The following is a 12,108-nucleotide window of genomic DNA, read 5'->3' on the forward strand; positions in this document are numbered from 1 at the left end:
GTGAGAGTCAAACTGACGTAATTCTTTATCCCTGAATATCAAATAAACTTGCCTAATTCTGTTGTTTAAGTTTCTATACATTATATAGCTATATGTTGAGGGATACCTGTAATACACCTGCCATTCCATTAGGAAAATTTACTAAATAGATGATCATATCTGTATATTTTTAATGAGGTATTCTCAATCTATCAAGCCACAAATTAAAAAAACTACTATGAATCAAGAAGTTTAGAAGAAATTTTAAGAAAAAGATATAGCACAACATAATCTAGAAAATATGTTAATGTAGTGTGAAATGCATAATTAAATGAAATCAATAATTAAAGTCAACACAGTACCTGTTTGGAGGTGGTTTTGGTTTAGGCATCTTACTAAGGATAGTTGCCATCTCTTTTCTCTCGTCAAAATTCTTCCACTGCTCATATAGCTTTAAAATAACCCTGATTATTTCCAAAATCTAGACAAAAGTATTTGAAAAGGTTTTAGTAGCAGTAACAATCAACATTTGGTATATGAACACACATCACCTACTAGGAATTCCTCGGAAAACAGTGAAAAGATGGAGCCTTTGTCTTTACCAGTACTCAGGTTAGACTACACAATCCTGGTACATTTGAAAGTCGTATTTCCTACCACACTGCTATTTAGGCTCTTCCTCACAGCCTCTCAGTTTTTAACGTATGTGCCCTGTCCATCCTTATCCATCTCTGTAGCTGGTTTTCTTTTATCTACTGACTTATAAACCAAAACAAAATTCCTCAATCTCAGAAACCACTTTGACCATATTACAGAATACCAAGGAAACTAGTAAGGTACTAGGAATAGAGCTTGTATTCACGAAGGAATATGCCACTATAGAGTACACTTCTCTAATTCCAAATGCTTGAAGCAATTTAATGGGAGGGAATGCACACAAGACATTATTTTGTTAGCTACTGTACACACGAAGTGCTCAAGAACTGGCAGCTACAAATCGTCATATCCAGTTTCCAAATTATCCCTTTTTTCTCTACCTGAATAGAGCTAACCTTAGATTTGTTCTAATGTTATTAAAATTTCATCAAAGAAGGTAGAAAAAAAGGGACAAAAACCACTTAGCTAGGGGATAGGTTGTGTTACAGAAGTTCACAGTAGTATTTAGTTGTCCCTACGTAGCTTTTGGAGCCCTGGTGGCAAAGTGGTTAAGAGCTATGGCTGCTAACCAAAAGGTCGGCAGTTCGAATCCACCAGCCATTCCTTGGAAGCCCTATGAGGCAGTTCTACACTGTCCCATAGGGTTGCTATGAGTCAAAATTGACTCAACAGCAATGGATTTTGGTTTAGGTAGCTTTTAAAATAATCCTGGAAGTTACAGAATATTTTGAAGCCAATCAAACCAAAGATTTACCATCTTCTTTAACCCCAAGTCCAAAAAAGAAATATAACTAAATACTTAACATCAACTCTTCCTGCCAAACACATATTTCTTAACCAATAATCTCCTTAGCCTTGTGAACATAATAAAACTTTAGGCCCAAGATAAGTAAATATGATGTCAGTTTAAAATGTTCAAGTCTATGTTCAACTGAGGGGATTTTAAAGAATACCTTCTCCATATCCACAGAAAGTTCAGCAAACCACTGTCTGGCATCTTTCTGCTGTACAACACAGGCTACATGTAGGCAAGCTGTAAAGAAAAAGAGAGACAATTGCTGATGTTTAACCGCAAAAAGGAATACATGAACTTAGAACTAAAGATTTTCACTTAAAACTGTTATGTGCATTTTTCTAGTATTCTTTTTAAAAATTATTCGGCCTGATATAAAGTTGCCATTGATCGTCCCATCAATTTAATCTGATAAAGATTTAAAAAAGATTCTTGACAGCTCCTGCTCCTAACTGTGCTATTCATAGTGCAGTTTGCTTGAGAGTCAAGGACATGTTAGAGAGGAAAAAATCCAATGAGGAGATTACAGCAGGGAAGTCATCCCTGAATAGCAGTACAAAGTAGTGATGAAACTGCAACCAGCAGCCAGTGTTTGGAAAATGAACAATGAATATGCTGATAAATGTCAATACTGACTATATTTTGATATTTCAATTACAAGCAGTGTTGCCTCTGCCTTTTTTTTTTTTTTAATTTATTAGCATATGATCATTATGTGAAGACTGGGCAAGACTGATAGAGAATACAGTGTTATGATCAAATAATTATATCAAAAATTTAATGTCTTACACAGTAATACAACATTAACAAAGATAGCAAAAGAGCCCAAAGATAGCCATCTACTTCACAGTTTTCCCTAAGGTAATTCCTACTGAGCAGCCTGGCTACCCTGATCCCACCCCAGGTTGTAAAGAATTACATTACCTAGTCTGGTTATTCATACAACTCAGCACATAAGCAGCAGCAGAAGCCATGGGCCTCCATATGACTGCCATGGAGAAGACAGATAGCAGGCGTGGCAAAGATGCAGCAGTTCTGCCATTTCCTCCTTCCTACCCATGGAGATCCGAGCATTCCTCCCCACTAAACCCCAAGCATTCCTTCCTATCTACTACTCCTCAGAATTCCACAAATATAGTGCCTTCAGAAGGCCTCCAGGTACTACAAATTAAGTCTAACCTATTTACAATCCCTGATGTAAGAAGGCTGAGGAATATCGACATTTAAGGAATAAATGAAAAGAGAGAAACCAAAGAAAATGAGTCTGAACTGGCAAAAGAATAAAGGGGAAAAAATAAGAAAAGATAAGAGTCATGGAAATCAATAGAAGAAAGAAAGGGAACAGAAACAAGTGCCTAATAATATATACCAGGCATTACTTGGTGCTTTATAACATCTCATTCAATTCTTGCAACAATCTATTCAGAATTATTATTCTCTATAATTAAGGAAACAGACTCAGAAAGGTTAGATAATTTTCCCACAACTGTAAAGGAAAGAAAGATTCCTTTGTTACACTCTGGAGTGTCTGACTCCAAAAACTATATTCTAACCCATTACACCCCTGCCTTCCACAGATAGTAGATAGGTAGCTAACTTCTCCCTCCAGCAAGGCATTAAAGACCACAGCTCCTTTACTCAACCTCTAAGGACTTACTTGGGCTCAGGTAATACAAGACAGGCCCAATTATTTTACATGATGAGTTACAACTAATATTAGCAGGCTCAATTCTGAACTTTCCCCCTAAGCACACAAAAATGCTCTGTTCAAACACTGATTAAAATTATTTTAAGCGATTTCAAAATAAACTTACCAAAAAAGGGGTGTGGGGGGACAATAATCCTGATTTGTGACAGTTGCAATTCATATTATTGAAAGTTGACATGCAAGGAAGGATTAGTCTATTACTTCATGGAACATAAAAACATAAAGTACAATAGGGTAAATTTATTTTAGGATGATCTAAATAGGTTTATAACAATTTAACTAGAAAAGGCACACAATACTTACATACCTAAAGCTATCATGAAAGGAGGATACAGTAGGCAAAGATCCGTTCTGTAGGTATCGTTCACTATCCTCCTACAGAAATATAAATCGTATTATTAAAAGCAGAACTACCTCATGTACATTTCCCCTCAGAGACATAAAAGGTAAAAATATCAAGGCAAAAAGATAGACACATGAATGCAACAATGAATAAGCATATTTTAATGATTAAAACTACTGCCAAATATATTTAAAAATTTTAAAACCTCATAACAAATTATAACATAAAATAAGCATTTTTTCAATTTATTAAAAATTGAAAATAGATCAGAAAACCAGAAATTCTACAAGTCTGTATGTATATTGAACACCACCAAAAACTATTCTGATTATTTCAAAGATAATTTCAGTCTTAATTTTTATGCAGACTGCTTTTCATACAAAATCAAATTTTAACAAGTATATATATACATATTTCAAACAGATAATTTAAGATCTTTATTATTTTAGTATTTATACCACTTAAATGTTATTAAAATTCAATAAGCAGATATTTCACTCAACATAAAATACTTTGGGGCATGAGTTTAATGACTTAAAAATACTAAGTTTCATATTTAGTTGTCAACCTTTCTAGCTAATAACATGTTATACTATTAATAACTTCTGTTCTAATTACCATGCAAGGGGAAGCAACATGTCTTCTTGGCCCATGTCCTGCACATACTGGAGCAAAGGTCTATAAGGATGATACACTATCAAGCAACAATCCTAGAAACAGTTTAAAAAATGTGTATGTGTAAAAACAGATTTATTACAACACAAAACAATATCATTACCCAACTGATTTGTAATTGTTTATTTCAAAATGAATTTTTCTAACTCACGCTTGCTTCCCTCTTAGTCTCTTAAGCAAGCAGTATGGCAGCCCTAAACCCTACTATAAGAGTGAAGGCAGTGCTCTCTCTGGAATATACCTTGGTAAATCGGTTGGCAGTCAGTCAGCATCCATTCCCTTAGAGACTCAAAGTGTCACATCTGCAACACACTGAAACCTCTTATTAGCCTATAAATCCGTAATTCCCAACTGGAGGAGCAGAATTCTGCCAAAGACATAATCTATCTTTAAATAACACCGCACACATATACAAATTGTGCAAATAATTTACAATGGTTTAATGTCCTGACTGGCTTGCTTTTAATTCTTTTATTATAGTTATTGACTATAGAATAGAAAAAACTTCCCATCTTAAGAAGGATATACAAAGTATTTTTATAGGCTTCAGGTAGGACATAGGGTATGATGCTACTAGGCTACTATAATGTCACTACTATATATCACTTGGATAATTTTGAAACAGACCTCCCATAATCATTTCTTTAAATAAAGATTTTCTGACTTCATTAAATTTGAAAATACTAAGTTTAACTCTATTAATCACAGGGAGGAAATATACTTACCATTAGTTCTAAAAGATAAAATTCACATTCTAATATCTGTTAAAAAAAAAAAAAGATGCTCAATCAAATGTCAACATGAAACCAAATTAGATGAGTATGCTTAGTTGAACACAATGATTTATAGAGACATTATAGTAATTTATCACACATTTTTACTAAAAATTTTTTTAAATCAAGAAAATAAAACCTGCAACTTATATCAAAATAAACATATGCATGGATGGCTATAAAGGATTTTAATTCTTATAAGGAAAAGCCAGCCTCTGATAAGCATTCTTATTACTTATTTTTATTTAATACATCCTGTATAAACCTCAGATTTTCTAACTAACTTCCTACTCAGCAAATGCAAAAAATGCAATTATCTCCACTAAACTATTATGCTTGTTAGATTATGAATCAGTAAGTGAAATACAGAAAACAAACAAAAAAATTAAATAGAATGAACAAATTCCTCATAAGGTGGGAGAATAAGGACATGCTTATTATAAAGTCACTAGAAAGTCATCTTATAAAATTCTGTAACTTTTAAAATATGGTTTTCCTACTGTTCATTACAGTAGTTCTCAACCATGGCTGCACATTAGTATCATCTGGAAGCTTTGAGACTATATCAGTGCTTGGGACCAAACCCTAAAAATCAGTCTGGAGAGGCCACAACATCAGTATTATTAAAAAAAAATTCCCAAGGTGATTCAATGGGGCAGCCAGGGTTAATAACCATTGTTATGAAATACTAAAAAAAAAAGGGGGGGGGGAAGAAGCTATTCAGCTTTTATTTAAAACTGTCTATATATTTTTTTTATATTTAGTATCTGAAGCTGTCATTTCTAGGAGACTCAGTTTATTCTGATATAAATTGGAACTAGTTTATGTATGGCTCTGACAGGTAATTTTTACTTTATATAATATACTTACATGGTTCATCCTATAAGGAAACTCCTTTGGAAAGGCATATGAAAATCTAGTTTTTACTGCAGAACACAAAACAAAAAACAAACTGAGAAAATGGAAATTAATTAAACCAAAAATCTTAACCCACTGTAGAAAATTAGAAGGTAGGGCTAAATCATGTCCAATAAAAGCTCTTGGAGATGCTTAGGGATGCAGTTTTTTGTTTGTTCATTTTCCCAGATGGTGAGAGGCTGGGTGGCAGGAAGCTCTAGGCCTCTACCTACATTATAATTACCATTATCCATTGCCATCAAGTCGATTCCGACTCATAGTGACCCTACAGAACAGAGTAGAACTGCCCCAAAGGGTTTCCAAGGAGGGCCTGGTGGATTTGAACTGCCGACCTTTTGGTTAGCAGCCGTAGCACTTCACCATTATGCCACCAAGGTTTCCACATTATAGTTAGAGCTTCAATTTAGTATTTTATTTAGAAGGTTCTGCTGCTTATAAAATATAAGGATTGGAAAAATCACTGGCTTATCATCTCTAAAATCTTCCTAACTCTAGAATAGTAATCTTCTATTCTCCAATGTCTAACTTAGAAGGAACACAGGTTGTATATGTGTTTACAAATACCTATTACATAATAATGTATATATTATACAATATTAGAAGGATAACACACCAAAAAATGTTAACAGTGGTTATCTCTGAGATTTAAGGATGATTTTTTTTTAATTAATCTGCATTTTTTAAACTCTTTACAATTAGTGGATACTTCTTTATCCAAAGATACACTTTAATAAAAGCATGCCTATAAGTACAAGTCTTTAAACTTTTAACTCTCACTCTCTCAAATACAGCTACTATTCGTGTTAGTCACTAAAAAGCATAAATAAAAAAATGTTAACCATCAATCCCATCTCCTCGAAGCTTTTCAAAAATGTATGCATATACATCTAGGTACTAATTGGGAAATTGTATTTCAGCCATTTTCATGCAACATCTAATCCAAACAAGTGAATACTGACAGGTTCTAGAGAATCTGTGACTTGAGTCCTTCTTTTCTGTGTAAGGTTCACCAGGGTCCATGTGACCTCACTGAGATTAAAAAGGATTTTCATTTATCCTATGTATTTTGAAAAAGGAAACCCTGGTGGCAGAATGGTTAAGTGCTACGGCTGCTAATCAAAGGGTCGGCAGTTCAAATCCACGAGGCGCTCCTTGGAACCTCTATGGGGCAGTTCTACTCTGTCCTATAGGGTTGCTATGAATCAGAATCGACTCGACGGCAACGGGTGGTGGTGGGGTGATTTTGAAAAAGATTAATTTTATAAACTGAGGATCCTAATAGCTAATTTACATAAGTAACATCTTCCAAGATTTGAAATTTAAAAAAACAAACCAACAAACCAGTTGCCATCAAGATAATTCCAACAGATGGCAAGCCCATGTGTTTCAAAGTAGAACTCCATAGGGTTTTCAAAGGCTGTGACCTGTTAGAAGTAGATTGCCAGGCCTTTCTCCCAAAGAGCCTCTTGAGTGGGTTTGAACCACCAATCTTTCAGTTAGTAGCTGAGTACTTAACCATTTGCACCACCCACTGAACATCAGGCAATTTATATTTAACCTTTCCTCTCTCCTTCAGTTAATTCATTTTTTAAAAGGACTTAAGGTTTCTGAATTTAACAAATCCTTCTGCTGTAAACAAGTATACAAGAACTTACACAGTGCTAACCAATCAATAAGATAAAATGATTATCTCTGGGGCATAAAACAAATCCACATCCATAACCCCTAGACCCTGACTACTAATTTAGAGATTAGATTTCCTGACATCAAGGTCTTTCCTTCACCCTAAAACTGCTCTACGTTTTGATTTTCCATCTTCTAATCTTTTTCTTCTGACCTGGAGGAAAATATATTCCTCTTCTCCATAACTACCCCTACCACTTGTGCACTTGATAATTTCTACTTTTTTTTTTCATTTTTAGTCTTTCCTTCTCCAGTAAATCTGTCCCATTACTAATATGCTCAAATTTCCCTTTAAAAAAAAAAAAAATCAAACAAAAAACTCTAGCTAATTGTATTCTATACTTTATTTTCTAGAAAACTGCAAAGGTACTACAGAGAGTTTCCTTATACTCTGTCACCCCGTTTCCCTGATTACTATGGTGCGTTTGTTAGAATTACTAGACCAATATTGATGTATTAATTTAAAGCCTATAGTTCATTCATATTTCCTTAATTTTTTTTACCTAATATCCTTTTTCTGTTCCAGGATCCCATCCAAGGTACCACATTACATTTCGTTGTCATGTGTCCCTTAGACTTCTTTTGGCTGTGACAGTTTCTCAGACTTTCCTTGTTTTTGATGACCTGGACAGTTTTCAGAAGTACCGGTCATGTATATTGTAGGCTGCCCTCCTACTGAAATTTGTTTGCTGTTTTTCTCATGATTAAACTGGGATTATGGGTTTTTGGGAGGAAGATCACACAGGTAAAGTGCCATTTTCATTAATAAAGGGTACATACACCAACATGATTTATCACTGTTGATACTGACCTTAATAACCTGTCTGAAGTAGTGTTTATCAGGTTTCTCTATTGTAAAGTTATTTCCTCCCTCCCCCTTATATACTACACTTTGGAAGAAAGTCACTATGCACAGCCCACCCCCAAGGAGTACGGATTTATGCTCTGCCTACTTGAGGGCAGAGTATCTACAAGTTATTTGAACTTCTGCATGAGAGATTGGTCTCTTCTCCATTTATTTATTTATTCAATCATTTACTTATATTAGTGTGGACTAATACATATTTATTCTATACTTTGGTTATAATTCAATACTACTACAATTTCTTGCTCAAATTGTCCCAGCTCTGGTCAATGCAAGCTCTTTCAATTGGCTCCTATGCCCCTCTGACATATCCCCAACAATGTAGGTTTTTGTTTTCTGAGTACTTCCTTATTTTCTGGCACTATAAGATGCACCAGGCTCATCTCGTATATTTTCTGCCGCAGTTCTAGAATCAGACATTTCTCTTAAGAGCCCTGGTTCTTTGTAATGGAAAATGTAATGAGATAGATCTGGGTGCTGGGTATATTTGTTGCTACTGGGGTGTCGTCGCTTGTAGTCTCTCAGCTGAAGAAATACATGTATATACTAACCAGTGTATATATACATATCTATAAATATTTCTGTATCTAACCATCTGTATCTATATTAAGCTACATGTGAGTTCATACTTCTATCAACTAAAATTCATTACTACATGGATCACTCTAGACTTGTCCCTTATCTGTAAATTCCCACTCTGACAGTAAGAAACCTGGCTCCGACCATCCACTATTCATTTGCTTATTGAATTCCAGTATATATGTTTAGCAGAATTATTAACTTGTACCTCCAGGGGAAACAACTTTATCAACTAGAGTACAGTGCTTATGCGTAGTTCCTTTTGCCTAGTCTTACGAACGCCACTCATTTTCAAAATTACTTATGTCAATACGTAATTTTCTCCCCTACTTCCTTCACTGAAGTTGTTTCGTACATTTGTAATATAGTTAGATTATTTTTCAATACCTACTCACTTCTTAATTCCTTGCAATCTGGTTTTTATCCCCACCTCCATAGTGTCTAATAACCCTATGTCCTCTCTTAAAGGCCACAAGCCTAAAGATCTTTTTCATTGTTGTTGTCCACATCTTCTATGCAAAACAAGACGTTGTGCAACTCTATCTCTTTCTTAAAATTTATCAAGTCCCAAATTTCTACCACTGGCTTCCCATTTTTTTTTTTTTAGATAATAATTTTTATTGAGCTTTAAGTGAACATTTACAAATCAAGTCAGTCTGTCACATATAAGCTTATATACACCTTACTCCATACTCCCACTCACTCTCCCACTAATGAGTCAGCCCTTCCAGTCTCTCCTTTCGTGACAATTTTGCCAGTTTCTAACCCTCTCTACCCTCCTATCTCCCCTCCAGACAGGAGATGCCAACACAGTCTCAAGTGTCCACCTGATACAAGTAGCTCACTCTTCATCATCCTCTCTCTCCTACCCATTGTCCAGACTCTTCCATGTCTGATGAGCTGTGTTTGGGAATGGTTCCTGTCCTGGGCCAACAGAAGGTTTGGGGACCATGACCGCTGGGATTCCTCTAGTCTCAGTCAGACCATTAAGTCTGGTCTTTTTATGAGAATTTGGGGTCTGCATCCCACTGCTCTCCTCCTCCCTCAGGGGTTCTCTGTTGTGTTCCCTGTCAGGGCAGTCATCGGTTGGGGCTGGGCACCATCTAGTTCTTCTGGTCTCAGGATGATGTAAGTCTCTGGTTCATGTGGCCCTTTCTGTCTCTTGGGCTCATAGTTGTCGTGTGACCTTGGTGTTCTTCACTCTCCTTTGATCCAGGTGGGTTGAGACCAACCGATGCATCATCTTAGATGGCCGCTTGTTAGCATTTAAGACCCCAGACGCCACATTTCAAAGTGGGATGCAGAATGTTTTCATAATAAAATTACTTTGCCAATGGCTTCCCATTTTTAGGAGGATGTTGTGTTGATGTACTTACATCTACAATGTTCAAGATTAAATTTAATTTTTCCAGAATCCACTTATTCTCTATTCTAGTACCACCTTCAGCTCCCCAGTGCCCGTACCTAAAAGCTTAAAAACCATTTTTGATTCTTCCTAAGGCCCTTCTTTACACAAGTCCTGCTGACTCTATTGCTAAAATCTGCTTGCTTAATCTCCAGGTTGGCTGCCAACATATTAGTATAAGTTTTCATCAATGCTCACTTGGATTGCTTCAACAACTTCAAAATTTATCTACTTCTATTCACACTGTCCTCCAATTCATCTTATATAATTCTGCCATATTCACCTTCGTAATGTACAATTCTGGCATCACCTCGTTTAAAAATAAAGCTTGCAAAGGTACCACCACTGTCAACAGAACAAACTGCAGTCTTCTTCATCTAGCATTAAAACCCTCTATTATTTGGCCTTAGCCAGAAAAGGATTCTTTTCCACTACTTCCTTACTCACCAGTCAATGAATATAACTCATTAATTTCCCCTCTTTTTCCTAGACACTCTTTCCCCTGCATTCACCCAGGATCAAATTCTATTTTCTATTTAGCCTTTCTGGATTCTTCTAACAAATAAATCTTTTCCCACTCAAAACACTGACAGCGTTATCTGTAACTTTCTTGTATCACTTACTTTCTTCTGTATGGTATTTTCCAGTGTAAGGGTGTTTATGATGATGATGTTAATAGCCTCTGAAGTTTATGGAGCAAAGCACTATTTTAAGAGCTCTATATACATTCACTCAATTAATCCTCACAACAACTGTATAACATAGATCATTATTAATAGCCTCATCTTGTAGATGAGGAAACTGAAGCACAGAAAAGTTTAAGTATTTTGCTCAGTTTGTCACAAAGAAAGCACTGGAACTAAAATGTGAAACCCAGGCAGTATGGGTCTGCATACTGTGCTTTAAAATGTATCTAATAAATAAAGCACCCTACCTACTACAGAATTTTCCTAGGGATTGGTAACCAAAAACTTATAAATGTACTTTTAAGACTTGGTATGAAAAATATAAATAAACTTTAGTAACAGGTGTCTTACTTACTAAAAGCTCTGAAAAAAAAGAGACTAAGAAGATAAAGCACTTATAATCTATTACCAAGAGATGAGCAATGCTAACATTCTGGAAGATTTCCTTCCAGCTGTTATACAATTTTTCAATAATTCAATTTTCCAGATGCCAATTCAATACTTCATCAATGTGATATATGTTAGTATATCAAATTCTATGACCAATCTGATTACTAGTCTATACTTATATGAAGATTAGTAGTCTGAATCACAAACTTAGAAAAAAAAAAAAAGGCTTTCCTCTGTCTCTCCTGCGTAGATCACTAACTAATTCCCTGCTGTCAAGTTGATTCCAACTCATAGCGACCTGTAGCACAGAGCAGAACTGGCCCTAGGGTCTTCAAGGCTGTCAATTTTTACAGAACCACACTGCCACATCTTTCTCCTGCAGAGCGGCTGCTGGTTTCGAACCACCAACCTTTCGGTTAGCAGCCAAATGCTTTAACCACTGTGCCACCAGGGCTCCTTCGCTTAAGAGACGGAAAACTCACTGCTGTCAAGTTGATTCTGACTCATAGTGACCCTATAAGACTGAGTAGAACTGCCCCATAGAGGCTAAAAGTCAACTCCTACTGACTATGGAGTTAGTATTTTTTTTCTGTACCGTGTTTATCAACATGGAGGAAAGATCTATAGTTCCCTAGAAAAGGCACACATTACAGT

At 35.6% G+C, this 12,108-nt stretch overlaps 1 protein-coding gene across 2 annotated transcripts in view; it reads right to left on the reverse strand.

The window, feature by feature from the left end:
* CCNC (cyclin C) overlaps positions 1-12,108 on the reverse strand; it is a 32,546-nt gene that overhangs the window by 5,512 nt on the left and 14,926 nt on the right. For both annotated transcript variants that reach the window (XM_049898052.1, XM_049898059.1), the window contains exons 6-11: positions 5,799-5,854; positions 4,881-4,916; positions 4,099-4,190; positions 3,445-3,512; positions 1,590-1,669; positions 342-460 (exon numbers count right to left, since the gene is read on the reverse strand). In XM_049898052.1, the coding sequence (XP_049754009.1) occupies positions 342-460; positions 1,590-1,669; positions 3,445-3,512; positions 4,099-4,190; positions 4,881-4,916; positions 5,799-5,854 (451 nt within the window). The remainder of the gene's footprint in view (positions 1-341; positions 461-1,589; positions 1,670-3,444; positions 3,513-4,098; positions 4,191-4,880; positions 4,917-5,798; positions 5,855-12,108) is intronic.

This window comes from Elephas maximus, chromosome 1, assembly GCF_024166365.1.
Source record: "Elephas maximus indicus isolate mEleMax1 chromosome 1, mEleMax1 primary haplotype, whole genome shotgun sequence".
Classification (NCBI taxonomy): domain Eukaryota; kingdom Metazoa; phylum Chordata; class Mammalia; order Proboscidea; family Elephantidae; genus Elephas; species Elephas maximus.